Here is a 24,319-nt window from a genome sequence, read left to right on the forward strand (position 1 = left end):
CCACCAACAAACTTACATAATTTTGATTCTCTCTCCCCCATGGAATTGCATCTGAAGCAATGGAGAGACCACCAGCATGAGTCAGAACAACACACAACCTTCTGCAAAGATACCAAACTCTTTCTTGAGTTACCCCGAGCCTCAACACATCACTCATCTGCTCTTCCTTTGTTTGCACCTAACCCACCAGTAAAGTCAGCAACTTGTCATCATTTCCAGATTCCCCACTAATTTCCCAGTATATTTTGATTTGATTTTGTTCCTTTACAAATAACCCTTCTTTGCTTTAAGTTGTGTGTAAATGAGTTATTTGTTTTGGATGTCAGAGATGGGAAGTTACTTTAGCTTGACTCAATGGCAGAGCTTGAGTTGCAGGCTTTGATCTACAGATACATGTTAGCTGGTGCTGCTGTTCCTCCGGAACTTCTTCACCCAATCAAGAAAGCCTTCTTCAAATTCCTTATTTTCTTCATCACCTCTTCAACATCATTATCCTCCTTATCACCAGCTGCTTGTAGTTCTGTTAGTAACTCTCATTTCATGTACTTGATGAATCAATATGACTTCATTTAACGATTAATCATTGCTGCAATTCTCATTTCGTGTTCTTGATGAATAAATATGACAACATTTAACTATTAATCAGTTGCTGCAATATTTTTAAGATTCACATGCTATTAGTGTGATCAGTGTTGCAATCAGGGTACTGGGAAGGGGCGCGATGGATCCAGAGCCGGGCGGTGCAGGAGGACAGACGGCAAGAAATGAGGTGCTCAAGGGACGTGGTGGCTGCCATAAGTATTGCGAGCGCCACATGCACCGCGGCCGCAACCGTTCAAGAAAGCCTGTGGAAATCCCCACGCCCACGCCCACTACTACTTGTACGGTTGGTTTTGCTGGTGCAGTTGGGACTCTCAACAACACAACAATTTTCTGCTTCTCCACTCGGCCTGGTGGCTAATGGGCCTAATTTTGGTCTTTCAAGACCTTCACCTTCTGTTGATCTTCTTCATTTCAATCAAGGTAAATCTTGATCCATGCTTTGTTTCCCAGATCTTAGTATGAATTTATGCTAGGACTACATAAAATAGCTTAGTTAAATCATATTTTTGTGGAAAGCGAAAAATAATTTTTTTTTTAAACCAATTTGATATAAATTTATAAATAAAATTTTTTGTTTTTGAAAATAAGAGATAACAAAAAATTTGTGAAACTAGTTTTAGTAAAATATATTAAAATGTTTTAAAAATAGTTTTTCAATACAATCTTGTAAAATAAAAATGCAGAAAAATGTTTATCGTTTTTTCCAGTTTTAGAGTTCTTAATCTAAAATCAATGTTTGAGTATTATATGAAACATATAAGCCTCAAAAATTGAAATGGTATAAAAATTATGTTCAAATCATAAATCAATCTGAAAATTTTATATGTAACTTTAATGTTACAAAAGAATGTATCTTTGGTTGGTTTTAAAGAATCTTTTCATGGAGAGCAGAAATTATAGACTGACAGATTCTTGGTAGGACCCAAGAGAAAAGAAACATATTTCATATCCGGAACTGGAAGAGCCTTAGATTTTACAAACCGACCCCAACCACTCTTTTATTAAAATATGATCATTTCTTTTCCTTATTTTTTCTCTCTTGTCCCTTTGTAGTGATTCGACATTCAACCTGTAACAAGGATCTCTTTCAACGCCACAATGGGTAATAATAGTAGATCAGATGGCCATTTTAAGGCATTTTTTTGATGATTGGCCGAGATCACTTGAAGAACCCAACAGTGCTTCAAGCAATGCCAGCACTTGCCTCTCCATTTCAATGCCTGAAAATTCATCATCAGATGTCTCCTTGAAACTGTCAACCGGCAATGGAGAAAACAGATCACCAACACCAACGTGGTGGAAGAGTGGAATCCCAACTGAATGTGCCACAGGATGACCACAAATCAGGTGGCTTCAAGGGGAGCCCCACTGGCAGAGGCTCTGCATCCGCCACATCAATCTTCACCAACAAGCGTTCTTCATCAGTTGCCCAGGAGCTCTACCTCTGAGGCTAGTTTCGTTAGCACCTGAATTTAATTGTTTTTTAACTAAAATAATCTGTTTAATTTTCTTTTTGATGACTCTCTCGCATAAATAGTGTGCACGGGTGTTATTTATTTCTTAGTTAAAAATTCGCCTTTTATTCTAGTAGATGAAGACACAGATTTAGATATAGAAATTATAAATACAGTACAATCTCTGCTGTATGTCCAAGAAACACTTAGCACATACATATTAGCTAGCAAGAAACATTTACACAACTCCCAACTTGGATGATGCTTTGCTTTACCTTGGGCTCATCTTTTACTTGTACGTTGCCAGACAGCCAATGTAATTTGGCGTAGATCTTTCACTACATTTTTTGATTCTCTTACATCATCACGTGTTAGATATCAACTGGCAGATTCCATCATTCTCTACTTGAGCAGTCCCAATTCATTATCTACTAGTGCATAACACACACTGTTCTACTCGGTGCATATCACCAGAAGGAACGAGGCCGGTCTCATACCACCCTCCTGCACAAGCACCATTGATCATAAAAAGTAAAAAGAAACAGATGATTTAAAAATAGAATAAACTACATTATATGGTAAAAGATGATGGGGTGAAAGTTTAATTTTAATTTAAAATCAACCAAATCATATTTTGCCATAGAAATTTGTATGTACTATGTAGTATCCTCCCCAGTGAAATTTCTTACTGAGCTGAAGTACTCGGCATTATGGTCAAGCCTGTTAAAGCCTCCAAATACTGATCATCTGAATCCAAGACAACCTGGAAAGAAGAAAACAAATATAATTTAAATTACAACATTACATAGAATAATGACAATAAATTTAACCATTCTAAGAATATATACAGTATGAAGTTTTAGTTTAAAGTACTTTTGTTTGATATAGAGTACTTAATAAAATACAAAATGTGGGGCTATTATAAAAGCATAAATTCAAGAAGCCTAGAATTTGCGCATGGTTTCATGAAATTTAACTTGTTAAAATACTATTGAACCGATTTTTGAATACATTTCATTGATTTATTAGAATACACTACACCCTAATAGTAAAACAACATCTATAACTAAGAGAAAAGTGAATCTAAGATTAAAACTTTCTATTTAATTGGATTATTACAAAAAAATAAAAAAAAAAATAAAATTTGGGTAAGAAAAAATAACCATATGCATAAATATTTTAAAGTATCAAAGCTAAAAGATGAAAAAGTGAAAAAAATTAAATGCTTACCTTATACTTTCCTGGCTTTAAGCAGCCGATTCGGTAGTCAAAATAGCTGTTACTCCAATGAAAATTGAAGACGAAAACAAGGTTTCCCCTCTCAAAGACAATAATCCTGTCTCCTTCATCTTTACGTGATATGTATTGATGCTCAGAAGTCATAAACTACATCAACAGTTAACTAGTAGATCAATTTTTCATTCTAAAAAGACTTAAAGGTGTACTGGTCATTAAAATAAACCCTATAATTTGTGAAAAATAGCATGAATATATTATAATTCCCTTCATATAACTCTTCGAATACCAGAATAAATATTTAATAGATAAAAATGGATAAATACCATAACATTAACATAATTCCAAATTTTTTTGATATTAATTATACAAGCAAGAAATTTAGTTCAATTAGAACTTACAGTATACTTCTCTTCAAGATGGTGCATCGCCCGATCAAATTCTTGCATTCCGTGATATCTTAAATATTCCGCATCCCCCTGGTTGTCCAACACCCAACAATATATAGTTATTTTTAAGAATTATATAGATGGGCATGTTTGACTTATTATTTTTACCCATATTCCCAATCCTATTCTCCAAATAATGTTTGGCACATTATTCCAGAAATATTACCCTATTTTTTAATTACTTTTAGACCCCATAAGGTTATTAATTTCATTAAATGCCCCCTGAAAAAAGTTTAAAAATTAGCAAAAACACCCCCGTGACCCATACTTGCCAGATTCCGGCAACCACCGTCGGTAGTAACCGGAATCTGTACAACGGTCTACCTGTCGACCAGAAATGGCCGGAAGTTCACCGATCTGGCCGTAACGACGGCCAAAGAAATGGCCGTCGTTGACGGTCAACGACGGCCATATCTTTGGCCGTCGCTAACGACCAAAGATGGCCGTCATTTTGGCCTTTTCCAGCCATCACGGCCACGGCAGGCCGTGGGTCTGGCCAGAAAAGGCCATAATGACGCGTTACGACACAGATCCGACCGGTCTGTGTCGTAACGCAATTTTTCGGCGGTGGTGGCCGGAATCTGGCATTGCAGGTGGTAGGAGTGTTTTTGTCATTTTATACATTAGGGTGTTTAATTAAATTAACAAACCTAGGGGCTTTTTCATAAATTTTTAAATTTTACCTCGTAATACTTCCCTATCCAACTACCCAATATTATTCCTAAAATCTTATCCAAAATAATAAACCAAACACACCCATAGATGTAACCTGTGAAAGTTACTATTACAATGCAAATAAGTTATGTCATAAAAAGAAAAAAAAAGTAACTTCTAATGAAGATAGAATATGTACATCTCATGACAAGCCAATCATATAAATTAGATGACAAAACAATCATATGAATTAAAACGGTATGTTAACTAAGTGATTAGGTTAAATGTAAAAGTAAAATGACAAAGGACTGATAAGTTGAAATAAAATTATAAAAGCACTGAGAAGTTGGAAAGTAGATTAATGGGTTTTGGTTCATAGGAATCCATGGGATAAGGAATTGGATTTCTTTCTCCGAAATATTAAGGATCCCTTCTACAGTTTTACTTAGTCTTGGGAATAAGAACCTTGAGTCCTTACCTTATAAGCGCATTAACTACCAAAAATACCTCATATATTTATGAAATATTAAGATATTTTATATTAGCTTAAATATTAAATATAGATTATAATTTGCAATTCCCCATATGAAAAGATAAAAATATCAAATATTTCTGAGAGAGTGAGCTTGTCCAAATTATTTATGATTTACCTTTTTCCATTACAAAGTTTATGATGTAACCAAATTATGGAAATCTTATTCTATTACTAAGTATCTTCTCATTCTCATTCTCTTCCATGCCATTATACAACCTTTTTCTTTACTTTTCCTTTCCACCAACCAACCATGAGCTAAGAGAATTCATATACACTTAAATACAGTATATAGGTCCATGATTCTTTTGGCACCATATGGTCAAAGAAGGTTTCCATAAGAAGATTTAAAACTCTTTTTCTCCTCATTATGATCAAGAACCATAGCTTGGCCAAGTAATCTTATTTAGCAAACTTTGCACGTGGTTTTCTTCATCATAATATATTCACTGAATTTTTCAGTTATAGTAAGCCTATTCCTGCTAATAATAGATTTAGTGCCTGTCAAATTCATCTATGTCTACATTAAAACTTACGTGCAGGTCATTAATTTAATGATGCCAACATGAAAGTACGNTGTGCTTATAAGCACTCTGCTTATAAGCTAGTTTAACCAAATATATTACCACATTATCCTTGTTTAATTTTAAAATTTCATAGTATACCATTGTTTAATATAGTTCCCTTTTTAGTCAGTTTATAATAAAATGTACTTATAAACCACATTTTACCAAACACGTCAACTATTTATCAATCACTTATAAGTATTTTAACCAAACACGTAATTACTTAAAATTTCAAATGCTTATAAGCTAATTTTCATAAGCTCAGACAAACAACGCATTAGATTTGTTGGTCGAAAAAGAGTTTTAATGACCATCTTTATTAGTATATAAGAGAACTTGAATTCAGGATTCCTAGTGGGATGATTACAATTTCATCTCTCAAGTTTGGTCTAAGTAACGCAGTCTTGTATAATTTCTTAGTAAGTTTTGCTATTTCAACTTCCATCTAAGAATAATTCCATCCCTATAGTTGGGTAATGAGTAATGACGGTATGATAGGAACCAAAATGTTACACCAAAATGTTACTAATTTTTTTTTTTTTTAAGTCTATAATTCACTTAAGCCAAACCTTAGGTACAAAATTTTGTTTTCCCTATTTGTAGCTCACAAAGTAGCTTGAGCCGAGCCCGAACTCTAGACAAATATTTTAAAAAATAATGGATGCGTTTGGTTTATTATTTTGGATATGATTTTGGGAATACTATTGGATAGTTGAATAGGGGAGTATTACGAGGTAAAATTTAAAATTTTTTAAAAAAATCCCCTAGGTTTTCTAATTTAACTAAACATCCCAATATATAAATTTTTTATAAAATGACAAAAACATCCCCACCACCTACAGTGCCAGATTCCGGCCACCACCGCCAGAATCTGGTCGAAAAATTACATTACGACATAAACCGGTCAGATCTGTGTTGTAACGTGTCGATATGGCCTTTTTCGTCCAAGTCCACCACGGATCTGGCCAAAAAAGGCTAGATCGAAGGCCAGATGTGGCCGTCGACGGCCAAAGATATAGCCGTCGTTGTCGGTCAACGATGGCCAAGATTTCGTCGTCGTTGACCGTCAACGACAGCCATTTCTTTGGTCGTCGCTGATGACCAGATCGGTGACTTACCGGCCGTGGTGTATGCCTTTTCCGGTTGTAGTGTAGGCCGTTGTAACAGATTCTGGCTACCACCAACGGTGGTTACCGGAATCTATCAAGTATGGTTTAGGGGGTGTTTTTATTACTTTTAAAACTTTTTTCTGGGGGTATTTAATGAAATTAATAAACTTAAGGGGTCTAAAGAATTAAAAAAATACAATAATATTTCTCAAATAATGTGTCAAACAATATTTGGGGAATAAAATTGGGAATATGGATAATAATATGAACCAAACACACCCAATATTACTCAACCCAAATATTTATCCTGAATTTTACATCCTAAATAATGTGTAAATACATGACTATTATCATATCATTCAATACTTCGTCGCTTTATTTACAAGTCAGTGCCACATATAATGACACATTAAGATATAAAATTGGGATAAATTTTGAGAAAATTAATATTATTGATTTTTAAATGCATGAATTAAATTATATCGTTATTTCACCGTCAACTTTATGCTACCATGCATGTTAACACGGAATTTCTTGACACACACTATAAACATGCATATTAAAATAATTAAAAAGTAATTTTTTTTTTAAATCTTAGTAGTATATTTATTTATAAATAGATACATTTTTAGTTTATTTATATTATCTAAATTATATAATTTGTATAAAATTTAACTTGTCTCATTGAATCTAGTATATTATTATTTAACATGTTATGGTGTCTAAGTTAATCAACTAACTGAAAGTCATAAGCTTATAATTAAGTATAAAATTGAAATTATACATTTTTTAATTGTTTATAATAATGGGTGTATAAGATAATATTGTTCTCTCAAAACTTTCCTCAAATTTGATATAGCTTAAGTGCATAACTATGAGAATAATGAATGAATTTATTAAAGTGATATGGTATCAATTTACAAGATACAAAGATGTAAAATAAATAACACGAAAATTTTACTTAAACTAATTTAAAACTTTTGGAACCTATATTAAGTCCTTTAAATGATATAATATTTATGTAATGAAAACAATGGAGAGAGAGATTAATGTTAAATATGTCATTATTAAGTACAATTTTGGGTTTAAAAATTATCATAGTTCCTTCACTAAATTATTTTAATGATACATATTCTTAAAAACTTTAAGAGAAGATCGTGTCTAACAATGAATTATGTTAAAGTGGGTTCAAATCATATTGTATTGGTATATATGAAGAATGACAAGTTAGTTAGTTAAGACATCCCGATTATAAAAAAAAAAAAAAAAAAAAAAAAAGGGTGATTTTATAAGCTATTTTGTATTTCCCTAAACCAAACGAATTATGTAATTGAATTATGATCCATATATTTAAGTATCAAACTTTTATGAAAAATAAAGGAGAGAGTATTAATATATTATTGAAAATATGTTAAGATGGATCCCAATGAGAGAAAATTAATTCTCGCATTGGAAATTTTTTGACAATCGGGGAGTGCAGTGTGATTTGTCGTGAAGTCCTCTCAGAAACGCCAGACAAATGATAATAATCTGAATATTGAAACTGCACTGTCGGTTCACTCTCTGCATTATCTTCTGCAATGAATCAATTCATATTTAATTTAATTAAAAAGATTTAAAGAAAGAGTGAGTGGCCCCTAATATTATAATAACTTGGTGTTATTCAGAGATCATTATAAAGAGTAAGTCAAGCATGACCATGTTGTTGCTTCTCTCTCACATGCTATTTTCAAGGCAGAGGCACAGAAAGACTGCAGGTTATTTATTTTTAATAATCTATACTAATCTTCCATCTTTTTCTTTTTCTTTTAATTATTATAATTAATTTGTTAAGGGTTATCTTTTTTTCTTCAACTGTCTTGTCTTGACTGTTTTTTTCTCTCAAGTCCTAAGCTCTCCCACTGGGCCAAATAAACAAACTTTGCAGTGTTTTATGTCAGAGTAATAATCTCCATTATATGTCTCTTTCTCCACTCTGGCTGTCAGTGTATACTGGTATCTTGCCCATTTTAAAAAGACCTACAGGAAACTCATGTAGAAGCTTTTTCCAAACTTCCTTCACAGTTCACATTCATTATACCAGTCATTAACCAAAACCAAAACCAAAAACCAACAAAACTTTACATAAATTTGATTCTCTTCCCCCCATGGAATTGCATCTGAAGCAATGAGAGGACACCGGAATGAGCAGAAACAAAAACAACACCTTCTGCAAAGATACCAAAACTCTTTCTTGAGTTACCCCACTGAGCCTCAACAACATCACTCATCTGCTCTTCGTTGTTTGACCTGAACCCACCAGTAAAGTCAGCAACTTGTCATCCTTCCAGATTCCAACCACTATACCCAGTATGATTTTGATTTTGATTTGTTACTTTACAAATAACCCTTCTTTGCTTTAAGTTGGTGTAAATGAGTTATTTTGGTTTTGGAGTCAGAGATGGAAGTTACTTTAGCTTGACTCAATGGCAGGAGCTTGAGTTGCAGGCTTGATCTACAGATACATGTTAGCTGGTGCTGCTGTTCCTCCGGAACTTTTCACCCAATCAAGAAAAGCCTTCTTCAAATTCCTTATTTTCTTCTCACCTCTCAACATCATTATCCCTTATTCACCAGTATGCTTGTGAGTTTGTTAGTAACATCTCATTTCATGTAATTGATTGAATCCAAATGACTTCATTTTACGATTATCAGTTGCTGCAATTATCATTTCGTGTTCTTGATGAATAAATATGACAACATTAAACTATTAATCAGTTGCTGCAATATTTTAAGATCACATGCTATATGTGTGATCAGTGTTGCAATCAGGGGTACGGGGGAAGGGGCGCGATGGATCCAGAGCCGGGCGGTGCAGGAAGGCAGACGGCAAGAAATGGAGGTGCTCAAGGGACGTGGTGGCTGGCCATAAGTATTGGAGCGCCACATGCACCGCGGCCGCAACCGTTCAAGAAAGCCTGTGGAAATCCCACGCCCACGCCAAACTACCTTGTACGGTTGGTGTTGCTGGGGCAGTTGGGACTCTCAAAACCACCACAACAATTTTCTGCTTATCACAGGCTGGTGGCTAACTGGGCTAATTTTGGTCTTCAAGACTTCCACCTTCTGTTGATTTCTTCATTTCATCAAAGGTAAATCTTGATCCATGCTTTGTTTCCAGATTTAGTATGAATATTATGTAGGAAATACTAAAATAGTTAGGTAAAATCATATTTTGTGGGAAAGCGAAAAATAATTTTTTTTAAACCAATTTGATATAAATTATAAATAAAATTTTTTGTTTTTGAAAATAAGAGATAACAAAAACTTTGTGAAATATAGTTTAGTAGAAATATATAAAATGTTTTTAAAAATAGTTTTCATACAATCTTGTAAAATAAAAATGCAGAAAAATGTTTTCGTTTTCCAGTTTTAGAGTTCTTTAATTAAAACAATGTTGAGTATTATATGAAACATATAAGCCTCAAAAATTGAAATGGTTAAAAATTATGTTCAAATCATAAATCAATCGAAAATTTTAGATGTAACTTAAATGTTACAAAGAATGATCTTTGGTTGGTTTTTAAGAATCTTTTCATGGAGAGCAGAAAATTATAAACGACAGATTTGGTAGGACCCAAGAGAAGACGAGAAGAGAACATTCATATCCGGAACTGGAAGAGCCTTAGATTTTGTACAAAACCGACCCCAACACTTCTTTATTAAAATGATCATCTTTTCCTTATTTTTATCTCTGTCCCTTGTAGTGATTCGACATTCAAACCTGATAACAAGATCCTTTCAACGCCACAATGAGGTTAATAATAGTGATCGATGGCACATTTAAGGCATTTTTTTGATGATTGGCCGAGATCACTTGAAGAACCAACAGTGCTTCAAGCAATGCCCCGCACTTGCTCTCCATTCAATGACTGAAATTCATCATCAGATGTCTCCTTGAAACTGTCAACGGCAATGGAGAAGAACAGCTAACCAACACCAACGTGGTGGAAGAGGGAATCCAACTTAATTGGGCCACAGGATGGACCACAAATCAGGTGGCTTCAATGGGGGCCCACTGGCAGAGGCTCTGCGATCCGACACAATCTAATCTTCACCAACAAGCGTTCTCATCAGTTGCCCAGGAGCTCACTCTGAGGCTAGTTCGTTAGCACCTGAATTAATGTTTTTTAACTAAAATAATCTGGTTTGAATTTTCTTTTTGTGATCTCTCTAGCATAAATAGTGTGCACGGGTGTTTTTAATTCTTAGTTAAAAATTTCGCCTTTTATTCTAGGTATGAAGACAAGATTTAGATATAGAATTATAAATACCGTACAATCTCTGCGGTATGTCCAAGAAACATAGACACATACATATTAGCTAGGCAAGAACATTTACCACACTCCCAACTGGGATGTATGCTTGCTTTACCTTGGGCTCATCTTTTAGCTAACGTGTCCAGATCCAGCCCATGTATTTGGGTAGACTGCTTTGCACTAATTTTTTGATTTCTTAACTCATCAAGTTAGATATCAACTGCAAGATTCCAACTTCATTCTCTATTCGCAGGTTCCAATTCATTATCTACTAGTGATAGACAACAACTGTCTCTATGGTGCATTACCAAGTAAGGAACGAGGCCAGGTCATCATACCACCCCTCCTGCCACAAGACCATTGATCATAAAAGTAAAAAGAAATCAGATGATTTAAAAATAGAATAATACTACATTATACTGTAAACGATGATTGGGTGAAAGTTTTAATTTTAATTTAAATCAACAAATATATTTTGCATTAGAATGTTTTATGTATATGTTAGTCCTCCCCAAGTGAAATGTCTTACTTGACTGAAGTATCGGCATTATGGTCAAGCCTGTTTAAAGCCCCAATAACTGATCATCTGAATCCAAGACAACCGCTGAAAGAGAAAACAAATAATTTATAATTACAACATACATTGGAATAATGACCAATAATTTACACATTCTAAGAAATATACAGTACTGGTTGTGTTTAAAGTTACTTTTGTTTGATATGAAGTACTTAATAAAATAACAATGTGGGGCTTTATAAAGCATAAATTCAAGACGCCTACGAATTTGCGCATGGTAGTCATGAAATTTAACTTGATTAAAATACTATTGAACCGATTATTGAATGACATTTCATTATTTATTAGAATAACAGAACCCTATAAGTAAAAACGAAATTATACCTCCCCAAGAGAAAAAGTGAATCTAGATTAAAACTTTCTATTTAATTGGATTTACAAAACAAATCCACAAAAATAAAAATTTGGTAAGAAAAATAAACCATATGCATAAAATTTTAAAGTAATCAAAGCTAAAGATGAAAAAGTGTAAAAAAATTAAATGCTACTATAATATCCTGGCTTTAAGCAGCCCGATTCGGTAGTCAAAATGAGCTGTTTACTCACAATGAAAATTGAAGAGAAAAACAGGTTTCCCCTCTCAAAGAACATAAATCCTGTCTCCTTCATCTTTACGATATGTATTGATGCTCAGAAGCAATAAACTACATCAACAGTAACTTAATCAATTTTTCATTCTAAAAGATCTTAAGGATGTACTGGTCATTAAAATAACACCTATAATTGTGAAAAAATAGCATGAATATATAATATTCCCTTCATATAACCTTCGAATACCAGAATAACATATTTAAATAGATAAAAAATGATAAATACAACATTAAACATAATTCCAAATTTTTTTGATATTAATTATACAGAACGATATTAGTTCATATAAGACTTCAGTATACTCTTTCAGATGGTGCATCGACCGATCAATCTCTTGACATCCCGTGATGATCTTAAATATTCCGCATCCCCTGGTGTCCAACACCAACAATATATAGTTATTTTTAAGAATTATATAGATTGGGCATGATTTGACTTATATATTTTAACCATATTCCTCAATCCTATTCCTCCAAAAAGTTTGGCAATTATTCCAGAAAATTACCTATTTTGTATACTTTTAGGACCCATAATGTTTATTATTTCATTTAATGCCCCCGAAAAAAGTTAAAAATTAGTCAAAAACACCCCCGTGAACCATACTTGCCAGATTACGGCAACACCGTCGGTCGTACCGTAATCTGTACAACGGTCTCCTGTCACCACGAAATGGCCGGAAGTTTCACCGATACTGGCCAGTAACGCGGCCCAAGAATGGCCGTCCGTTGACGGTCAAACGACGGCCATATCTTTGCCGTCGCTAATCCGCCCAAGATGGCCGTCATTTTGGCCTTTTCCAGCCATCCACAGGCCCGCAGGCGTGGGTTGGCCAAAAAGCCATAATGACGTCGTTACGACACAGATCAGACCGGTCTGTGTACGTAAACGCAATTTTTCGGCGGTGCGTGTGCCGGAATCTTGCATTCAGGTGGTAGAGTGTTTTTGTCATTTTATACATAGGGTGTTTAATTACATTACAAACCTGGGGCTTTTCATAAATTTTTAAATTTTACCTTCGATAATCTTCCCTATCCAACTACCCAATAGTATTCCTAAACTCTATCCAAATAATAAACAAACACACCCATAAGATGTAACTTGAAAGTTACTATTACATGCAAAATAAAGTTATATGTATACAAAGAAAAAAAAGTAACTTCTAATGAGATGAATATGTACCTCTCATGACAAGCAACTCATTATTAATTAAATGTACAAAACATCATATGAATTAAAACACGGTATGTTAACGAGTGATTAGGATTAATGTACAGTAAAATGACAAAGGACTGATACAGTTGAAAATAATATATAAGCACTGGAAGTTGGAAAGTAGTATTAATGGGTATTTGGTTCATAGGAAATCCATGGGCATAAGGGAATTGATTTCTTTCTCCGAATATGTAAGGATACCCTTCTAAGTTTTACTTAGTCACTTGGGAATAAGACCCTATGTCCTACCGTTAAGCGCATTAACTACCAAAAAATACCTCAATATTTATAAAATATTAGATAGTTTATATATTAGCTTAAATATTAAATATAGATTATAATTGCATTTCCCATATGAAAAGATAAAAATATAAATATTTCTGAAGAGTGAGGCTTGTCCAATATTTATGATATTGATTTTCATTACAAAGTTAATTATGAAATCTATTACTATTACTAAGTATCTTCATCTTTCATTCTCTTCCATGCCATTATACAACCTTTTTCTTACTTTTCCTTCCACCGACCAACCATTAGCTAAGAGAATTCATAACACTTAAATCAGTATAAGGCCTGAGTTTCTTTTGGCACATAGGGTCAAGAAGGTTTCCATAAGCAAGATTTAAAAAACTCTTTTTTCTCTTCATTATTGATCACGAACATAGCTTTGGCCAATAATCTTATTTAGCAACTTTGCACGTGGTTTTCTTCATCATAATATATTCACCTGAATTTTTCAGTTATAGTAAGCCTATTCCAGCTAATAATGAGTTATTGCCTGTCAAATTCATACTATGGTCTACATTAAAACTTACGTGCAAGGTCATAATTTAATGATGCCAACATGAAAGTACAAATATTTTAGGTATGCCCTTTCAAACACTCTGCAAGATATTGTTCAAAAATTCTAATCGCAGGGGAAACTTACAGCATCAAAACCACGCGTCATATCATAACTGAAAAATTTGTTCCAGGAATACTGCCAGTAGGAAGACGCTGCTGACTCTTGGAAATCAATCCACTCTTATAATTAACAGCAGATAAAGAATAACACAAATCATTTCAAGAGCTTATCAGATTAACACTCAACAAGTCCAAGTCAATGATGGTAGAAAGTCTCAAAGCCATAAACGCAGATATTAATAATCAATTGCACCCAGGATTCCCAAATTCATTGACACTAAAGTCAAATATCCTTTCCGCCAGTCCATATAATTGAGCTGATCATTTGTGGTAATGCTTTCCACGATCTTAAAGCGGGTTGGGTCTGTCCAGTAGCCATGAATCATACATATCCTACAGAAAGGACAAATGCAGATAATTCTGAAAAGTTGAATGAAATCAGCTATTGTATCACATACACAACATTTTTCCTCAATGATTTTATAAAATGACACATGTTACTAAGATTAACGTCCAAATTATGCTACAACAAGAAGAAAATGACAAATCAGAGAGAATGACCACAATTGAGTAGATTAATGACATCAAGAATGATGACTCCATCTACCTGCCCTACAATCATTTAAATTATCAAGGCGACCAAAGTGATAAAAGCTACTAATGACCAATTACCCTAACTCTGTGTGGGAAGATTAAAGATACAATAGGATACAAAGTAGTTTAAGAAGAGAATCAAGACTCTAAATCATCATCCCAACCAGAACCATGTTATCTTTTCAATAAGTTAGTGTAGGGAGAATTTGGTAATTATTTCCGAAAGGAAAAAAAGTTAGACAAAATCAAATCTTACATTTATGTGAAATATTTGTGAATAACTGTTGTATCACTAATTTCTAGTTAGTAATGGTTGAACCATAAAACCTAGGATTGATAGCTTTACAATCAATTAGGAGTTTGACAGGGCTGTTCCCTAAAATAACTTGTAACCCCTCTTATTTACCAGAAAACGAAATAAGAGTGATAAAGATTCTCTTTCCAGAACGTAAAAATTATTGCATTCATATCCAACAACTTTAACTACCATTCAATTTTCTCACTAAAGTTTTCTCATGCAAGTGGTACCAACTGTGCATCGAAAGAAACATATTTGATAACATGCTCTATAATTATTTGAATGGACTTTTAAGAAGAGATATAATGAGGGAATAGGCTTGTAATTTAAATTTCATTAAAGAAATAGTAGCAGCTTCATCAAATAAAGATGTTGTGCAATGCTTATGTGGAAATTAGTTTGTATAGCATAAATAACAAAATTAGTTTGTCAAAACACAAAAAAGCAATGAACTACAGAGCAGAGAGGTATCTGACAATAATTTCATTTAGACATATCCAGTAGCAGATCTAGAAATTTTTGTTAGGGTGGGCTAAAATAAAAACTAATTACACATTAATATTTTTGTTTATTAATATTTTTGTTAGGGTGGGCCAAAATCCAAAAATTATATATATTAGTATTTTTTAAAATAAAATTGAGGGTGGGCCAAAAGTGGGCTGGATCCGCCCCTGGACATATCCAAAGCTGTTATTCTAGAACCAAAAAGCATTTCTATGGCACACGTAAAGGTGTGTATGCTGTGTCCTTCAACGTGAACAATATGTTGATAAGTAAGAGTACGGCTAAGGTCTATGGTATTTTGTATGCTATAAGTAGTAAGAATACAACTAACCTTGTCCATCAACCAGAACGCAATTGTTTTGTCACCAACTAAAGCTTGGTCGTGACTTTCAGCATAAGAAACACATTTTTCTAACCACCTTCTGTTGGTCAGTGTGTGAACAATGTCACCCATTTGCCAGTCTTCATCCCTTTTCCTACACAGTACCAAGACAAGGCACACATATGTATGCCAAATGCATTAATTAAAAAAAAAAAAAAAAAAAAAAAAAAAATTAGCTTAAAGTTTGTTGAACGGGTAACAAGTTTAAGACTCCTAATAGGAACATACTTAAGGAGCTCGATCCATTTATCAGCAATGGCCATTTGTAGACGATAATCAAATCCTACACCACCATCTTCAACAGGAATGCAGAATGTTGGCATTCCACTAACCTGCAAGGAAAAAATTCCATATGTTTAACAGGATAAACTCAGGGCAGAGAGTTGGCATTTTATCACAAAAAGAGAAGTATAAGAATCTTAGCTTGACAAAAAATAAGCTTCCAATAAAGTTTAATCATTTATACACAGGTAGGTTATTCTAACTGAAATTTGTAATACAAATTCTTGGCCATTGTTCCAATAGACAAAGAAAAAGAAGATAAAAGAAAAAGAAGATAAAGGTAGTCATTTTTAATGCCAACTCAGAAACTTCTAAACCATTGAACTGCATTGAATTAATGGTTAAGAATTTGTAGCATAAATTTGAGTTAAAATTTTGTCACAATAGCTTGACCCTTACTTTTTCTATATACTGGCACTCTAGTTTGCTCAATCTTCAGGTCCTGATTATTATATGGATTTTTTGTGTAAAGTGAATATTTTCTATCACACTCTTGTAAAACATTCCAGAAAGGGTTTTCCTTTAATATGGATTCTGACAAATGCTATACAAGAATTCGAAGTATACATAATTAAAATAATAAAAGGGTTTAGTCACCTTCAGAATAGGATGAGAAAGACAAGGAGATTTACTAGGAGTAAACAAACTGTTCACAAAAAAGAAAGACCAGCCCTAGATAACCAAAGGATTCATACAAAATGTGGCATGCGCACAGACATTGTTCAAAACTAGAACAAAATCAAGAGTAAGATTTCAGAGTTTCTTATCAAAAGAATAAATAGATCAGTTGTTAGACAACAAACACTTCCAATCATATAAGGCAGGAAGTGATATAACGTTTTACTGTAGGCCCAAAATACAGAGTTTTACAGCATATCTTGAGACATATTCTAACCCTCGATTAATTTATGGAGATAAACTGTACTAATTTCTAATAATCGGAATTGCAGTTTTTAGTGAATGGAGTTTTCACATTTTTCTTTATATGAAAAAGGTTAATTTAATTTGCGACAAGCACTTAATTATTTCCTGAATATGTTCCACACACAGACTATTATAACTATGTCCCTAATCTATCTGAAAGGTCAAGTAATTTAGTTTTCAGGTGCCCGATGCGAAATTGAAATGTTACAACTTGCAAAATATAATTCAAGAAACTCACTAATTGTCCAAACAGAATATTGGTGAGGGAGGGAACATAGGCAAACACACATATTCTATGATAATATATCATGCATGCAACCTTTTCTGAGAACAATATTTTCATATGATGAAAAAATCATTTAAATTGACTTATCCTGAATAAGAAATAAAATCTTATTAAATTGGAATCCATTCTCCGAAGAAGAAATAAAGTCCTAGAATTAAAAGATGCTCAATATGAATTAAAGGGAACTGTCTAACATACATCTTCTCCAATGGTAACAGCCTGAGGGAAGAGTCCATGAATCAAATCATTGACCAGCATCAGAAAAACAACAGCATCTACATCAGTTGCAAATCCAAAGTACTCATTGTAATTTCCAGTAAATGCCATCTGCAACACCAAACAAATCAAAGAGCCATTGTAAAGGCAGAACGCCAAATAATGTAGTTGTTAAAAATACAAGCTGTTGCAATTCAAGCTTCATGTAGATATGATGCAGTAGTATATTCACCATCTCTAATAATAATGTGCAAGAAGTTTTTTTATGCTATTTTTAGAATAAAATGTAAGAATAGATCTTTTCAAATGACAGAAAAGAATTGACAGTATAAGTGGTGTCTGATTGGAGGAAGAAACAACTACTTTCAGTTTGGGAAAAGAAAGTATAGAGATGAACTCAACTCTTGCTCAATATANACAAATTTTCACCCCAGCTTACATTGTTGATCAATACTTGATAAACCTACATGCTATTTCCTAAATTTGCAAAAATATAAAAGTATTAGTATTAACAAAACCGCAGATGATATCCCTATATGAACACAAAAGGAATGCAAGCGTAGGCCTCTCTATCTTATGGCCAGAATCTGTCACTTTTTTAACCCATGGAACAGCTAGTATTGGCTTGAGCTTAGTCAAAGCAGACTCCAGGAAAAGTAAGACATATCTGTTGACAATGGCCCAAGCAACAAAGCTACAATGGCCAGAATTGTAATTAGTAATGCCAGCTGATGAGTTTGAAAATATTAATTCAAACTCCAGTTTCACCACAGTTTAAATAAGGTTAAGATGTAAAGACTTGATGAAGAATTTTCTATCTTGTTTTCTCTACATAGCATGAGTATTACCTCCATATATTTATTTCATCTTATAATTAATTATTTATTTGCATAAAAAAAAGAGTAATACACATAATAGCACATTGCACTGTGATCACACACAAAGTCACAATCTTATATTTAAACTGTAAAGATACTAAAGATAGAATAATCAAGGAAATCAACCTGTAGAAATTCAAAAGGTGTGATACCTGCGTGTGAAGCCTAACTTTTCATAGCCACGAGAAAACAACTCCAAACCACCTTCATACCTGTCAATATCCTCACGCATTTTTTTGTATTGTCCATACCTGCAATAGGAACAAGACTTTCACCAACCTCAGACAATAAGTCAAGAAAGTGACATTAACAGAAAAATAATACATTAATGAATATATTTTTATTCACAGCATAATAATAAAAAGATTTACTAAGAATAAAATAATCAGACTATAAAAGTTTGTATCATAAATCTATCTTAGAGTCAAACATTTTGGATAATAAATCTTAAAGAACACACAAATATAGACACACAGAAGGAGCGTACACAAGAGAATTTTGTATCCATGTGAGTGAAATGTGTGCTAGATTTTTGTATGAGTTAAAACTAGGGAAAATAAGGAGTTGTTGAAAAACTTAGTTTACTCCTTCATTGTATGCCATATCAGAAACTATAATAGCAAGATTTCATGAGGGAATGTACTTATTAAACTTACAATTAAATTAGAAAAATCCCTATGAAGATTCCTGAATTTGTAATAGATTTAAGTGTTAAAAAGGGTTGTTGTTGTGTGATCAAAAACTGTCAAGAAACTTCAGAGCTCTTATGGATATGGGACTTGAATTCAAGCATTATTATTAACTAAAGGTATTTATTTAACCATAGTATAAAAGAAAAAATAGAGCCATAGGTTGATTTGTTCAATCCGACATAAACATTAGGGAGAAAAAACAAGAAGCACCATCTTCGTAAGCAAGCTATTTATGTCTATTAAGTTCAAGCTAGGATGGAGGATAGACTCAAATTACTGCATTCTGATAAACAAAAGTGAGGAAAGAACGTAAAAACACAATAGGAAGAAGCCCACTAAAACTGACCAGAATGCATCCATACAAATATCAACTAAGAGAAAGAAATTAATTTGCTCCCACTACTTTTAGAGCCCAGGTCACTGAGTCATTCAAACAAATTCTCAGTGTTCATTGTGTAACAGAATAAAATATTATCTCACCTGTAATCAAGATGTTGACGAAAACCTGTCAAAGTTGGATCTATCTCATATATTCTCTGCCCCCTACCAGGTGGAGGAATGGAACCTGGTCTAACTTCAGTTTCAGCTTCACTTTCTTCAGTACTTACTTTCTCTTGTAAAGGGAAAGATGGCTCTACAAACGTGGAAGCAGACACTGTCTCTTCAATCTCAACCTTCTCTTCATCTTCCATTTTAAGACAATCTACATCATGAAGTACCTAAAACAAGAGCATAAAGGTGCAAGAAGCAACAGTGTTAAAATAAGCACTCAGCAGAAAATTAACCTGTCATAAGAATATACAGAAAACAGATAAAAACATGTATTGTTCAAATATAAGATGAGCAATGATAGAATATCTGTCATGACACTTGAGCGATGGTTATTTTAGTCTAGTCAAGTCAGGCCTACAATAAGCATGGCTCCTGATGAGAACCCACTCCCAAAACTCAACCAAAACAGTAAAATAATAACAACCAACAGCCAAGAAATAGGAAGAAAATAGATATGTGTATTAATATTGAACAAACTGATAACAATTGCAGCAAAACAACAAAATATACCCAGCACATCAACCAAAAGGACAAAATCAAAATATGACAGGAAAAACAATGCTAGACTTCGAGGGCTAGCTCCTCCCTAATTGCTAACTCCGAGGGTTAGCTCCTCCCAAATTTCCCTATATTCTTCTCTGCCTCTAATCTGCTCTCTCCCTCTCCTGTTATCCACCAGCTCTCTCTCTCTCTCTCCCTAACTGAATTCCTTTGCTGTCCCAACCCCTATTATTTTAGTTTAGTTATTATTTATTTATTTATTTAATATAGATATAGATATTTTTTTTGTTTTTTTTTACAAACGTCACAAAAACGGTTTTCGTTAACCGTTTTTAATTTTCTCCGAACCTGTAACCGAACCAAAATTCGGTTTTTTGAATTTTTCGAACATAACCGCACCCGTTTTTTTTCGGTTAACCGGTTTTTCGTTCGGTTTCAGTTTTTGCATTTTTTGAACACCCCGCATAGCAGGATACAATGGGAATCCTCACCGATTTAAACAACTCCATCACTCTTCTTAACCCAAATTCCAGGTTACTACTTTTACATAAATTGCCGCAATTGAACCCAGTCTTACAACAGTCCTCAGATGACTCACACATTCAACGCCAGGCCTCTGTAAAACAATTTCTAAAAAGCATAACCTTGAGTCATGATGCCCTTGGTTGGCACATAAAGCAACTGCTTTATGTTTGAATCACATTTCAACAGAGCATCCTCTAAAATAATGATTAGCAGAAACCTGCGAGAACTGTCTCAAGAACAAGTACTTGGACAAGCCAGCTCAGACAAAAGATACATTAATTTACGTGGACGAGTCCATGAGTCTAATATCCTATGAAAAGCCTACAGGCAAAACTGTACAAAGTTTTTTGATGCACAGATAGCCAGAAAGGCTAAATTCAATGCCTGGTAAACTCTACATGACCCAGGTTTCAGGCATAAATGGTATTTTTAGTTAAAGAGAGAGAAAAGTCATTCTTTAAAGCAAGACGGCACATAGAGGAATAATCATTCGTAGGAGCATTCCTAGAAAAATGTCGTAGTTAAGTTATTAGCACTAACCAAATTAAGATTCCAACACTCAAACTCATGTAAAGGGCCGTAACACGCGTTATTTTTTTTTTTTTTTTTTAGTCTTCTTTTTTTAAGGTAACACTGGAGCGGCCTTTTCCAGTGAGCGAATCTGAATACAAATCTAACAAGTAACAGAACTTAGCTATTAACATAGGCAACCCCATAAAACCAATTTATTCTATCTTAGCTCCGCATAAAACACCATATTTTCTTCCAAAAAGATCAAGACTTCACTACAGCAAGTTTGCTCTATTCTCTGTGCAAATGAAAAAGCTCCCAAACTCACAATGTAGTGCAATTAAAGGGCCAATTTGCAGCTCAGTAACTCTGATTTACAGCAAAGAAGATAACTGACCCGGGTATGATATTGCATTGGTATTCAGTTATTGAAGTTCCATCAAAGCATGCTGACTGAAAGAGTAAGCATTACTCTATAAACCCCCCCCCCACAAAAACCCACCCCCCAGACAAAAAAACTAAACAGTTACACAGATTTTGACACGTCTATTACCAGGATTTATCAAACTAATACAATAAGGGCACAAGTTTGAGAAAAGCTAGTGTGAAGGATTTTTGACTGTGAAACATACACAGCTGTCCGTTATCTCGTAATTACCACTAGTAAGGAGTAAACTTGAAAGGGATAAGAGCAGATCGAATAAATAAACTGTCCATGTTCTGATCAATTCCAAAAAGAGTCACAAGCAGCTATACAATGAACTAACCACTTTTAGCACAAAGTATAGGAAGAGCCTTTTCTTTTTTTAAATGAGAGATTAGAAAAGTATTGAAGAGGGCTTACTTCATTCTTCTATTTTTCACGTATCACATAGAAAAAGTATTGTAACATAAATTCCAGGAGAGTTCAGCAGGAAACATACAGGAAAAAAATATTGTTTTCACATAGAGGCACAAAGATTTATGGATCATATAACCATCATACAACCTCTATGGACTATCATCACATTTGAAAATATGTTAGCCCATAACATCCATCCTCAACAAGAGGTAATGAGATCAACAGTTAAATCCTGGAGTAAAAGATCAAACAAACACTTAGCTCCGGCGCCCACTCTCTATAGTTTACCTGTGGCACTGCAAACCAATAGGGACAATCAGCAACCACAACTTCTAATCTTTTAATTACTTTTTAAGTAGATAAACACTTGATTGGAACAAAGAGGCCACATAAAATTTTGACTAGATGTCATTTCAATTTCAGAAAAAAATATGCACAACTAGAAAAACACCCACAAAGAGAACATGACCTGAAAATGAGTAGAATACAACTATTATGCTAATAACACATAGAATGCCAACCAAAAACAAAGTAAACGTTCTATAGGCTGGTACTTATAATTACGGGTGCTTCATTCTTGGTATCCTAACTTAAATAGTCAGAATTGAACCAAGATCAAATATGCAAATAAAGCCAAGTCAAATGTCTAAGCTGAATTTAAGCTTGATTTATATTTGAGTGAAGTAATCTGTTGGGCCTTTAACTATTAACTTAAGTATTTAGGTTAAGTGGTTAACTAACATAGTATTAGAGCTGTGTTGACCAAGTGCTCCTGTGTTCTAATCCATTTATTGTGTTAATTAAATCATAGCATGTTGTGTATGCAGAAATTGTTGTATTTATTGCTGTCATCTGTAGTTATGGTTGATTAATAACTAGATGAATGTTAAGCAACTGGGAAGTGCAAAGAACCCTCAAACACTGGAGATCTAGCAACTAAAAAGATTGTTTCCTCCCCATTTCTAATTCAAAAACTCCTAGGCTATATTGGACCTTAGTATCTTCATAGAGGACTCAAGAAGGACAGCACCAACAACTTTAGATGAACCAGTAAAAACAACCTTTACCTATAAGCTTAATCTTTTGTGTTAAACTGTTATCTAAATGGTACCCAAGCCAATCATATATTTGAACCCTGCTATTAAATTAATTAAATAATAATATGTTGTGTTTATGGTTATGATTACGTTCCTAGTAATGTCTAATCAGGCAGTTAGAAAGCTGCATAGCGTAGGGGTGTTCAAAAGCGGTTAACCGGTTTCCAAACCGAACCGGATTTTCGGTTCGGGAATTTATAGCGTAGGGGTGTTCAAAAGCGGTTAACCGGTTTCTAAACCGAACCGGATTTTCGGTTCGGGAAAATTCCCAAACCGAAACCGAACCGATTTTAGGGAAAACCGGTTAACTGTTTTAAAAAAGCGGTTAACCGGTTTTGAACCGGTTTTCCCCTTTTTTTTAATAAAACATTTTTTTTTTTATTTTGTCCTAAATTAAATTGTAAATATAGACAATACATTGGGAACTAAGAAAAAAAATTTGGGTTGGGATTTTAGATTGAGTGAATTAGGCATNCCAGTAGATATGGGCACCAAAATTATCACTCCAGTCAAGTTCAAGCACTGCTTGAACTTGCTGCATATCAAGTAATCAGGAGTGATAAAGAGCTATGACAGAATGGGAAAGGGCAAGCTACACAAAGAGTCTGTTTCCAATGCTTCCAAGGTGGAGATTGTTAAATATGGAAGCCTGAAACAGCGTCGTTTAAGTAACACTAATACGGCGTCATTTTAGGCATATTAACTTGGGAAAAATTCAGACCACAGGATGCATTTCAGATTGAACGGCCAGGATCACTCAAAGAGTCAAACCATATATAAGCGTATGTTCATTCAGTTTTGACAGAGAGAGAAAACGACAGTGGCTAGGGTTATTTGAGTCGGTTATTTTTCTCTGTGTTAGGGTTGAGATTCTACATTCCAGATTGTGAGTATCAGTCGAGTGATTAGGGGCTTTAATCATTCAGGTGAGAGTGTTGTTCTCTCGGGTTTGGGATATTCAGAGGGTATCTTGTAAGGCTGATTGCTGTTGTAAACGGGTAGATCTGGTGAGTGTTGAATCTGTGTAATCTTGACGCTTTTCTGGTAATCGAA

At 33.9% G+C, this 24,319-nt stretch overlaps 1 protein-coding gene and 2 pseudogenes across 1 annotated transcript; 2 read left to right on the plus strand and 1 right to left on the minus strand.

Moving 5' to 3' along the window:
- Window positions 1–328: 328 nt before the first annotated feature.
- On the plus strand, window positions 329–2,073 carry LOC116112598 (annotated as a pseudogene).
- A 6,942-nt stretch (window positions 2,074–9,015) lies between these two features.
- LOC116112599 lies at window positions 9,016–10,898 on the plus strand (annotated as a pseudogene).
- A 566-nt stretch (window positions 10,899–11,464) lies between these two features.
- On the minus strand, window positions 11,465–19,955 carry LOC116112600 (1,4-alpha-glucan-branching enzyme 1, chloroplastic/amyloplastic-like). Its single transcript, XM_031398716.1, has 7 exons — window positions 19,721–19,955; window positions 18,701–18,799; window positions 18,274–18,364; window positions 17,653–17,781; window positions 16,191–16,294; window positions 15,905–16,056; window positions 11,465–11,505 (listed from the first exon to the last, which is right to left on the minus strand). The coding sequence occupies exons 1-7, from the start codon at window positions 19,930–19,932 to the stop codon at window positions 11,465–11,467; spliced, it is 828 nt and encodes a 275-aa protein (XP_031254576.1). The 5' UTR covers window positions 19,933–19,955.
- Between the last annotated feature and the right edge of the window lie 4,364 nt (window positions 19,956–24,319).

The sequence above is a fragment of the Pistacia vera genome, unplaced genomic scaffold (assembly GCF_008641045.1).
Source record: "Pistacia vera cultivar Batoury unplaced genomic scaffold, PisVer_v2 Contig664, whole genome shotgun sequence".
Lineage (NCBI taxonomy): Eukaryota > Viridiplantae > Streptophyta > Magnoliopsida > Sapindales > Anacardiaceae > Pistacia > Pistacia vera.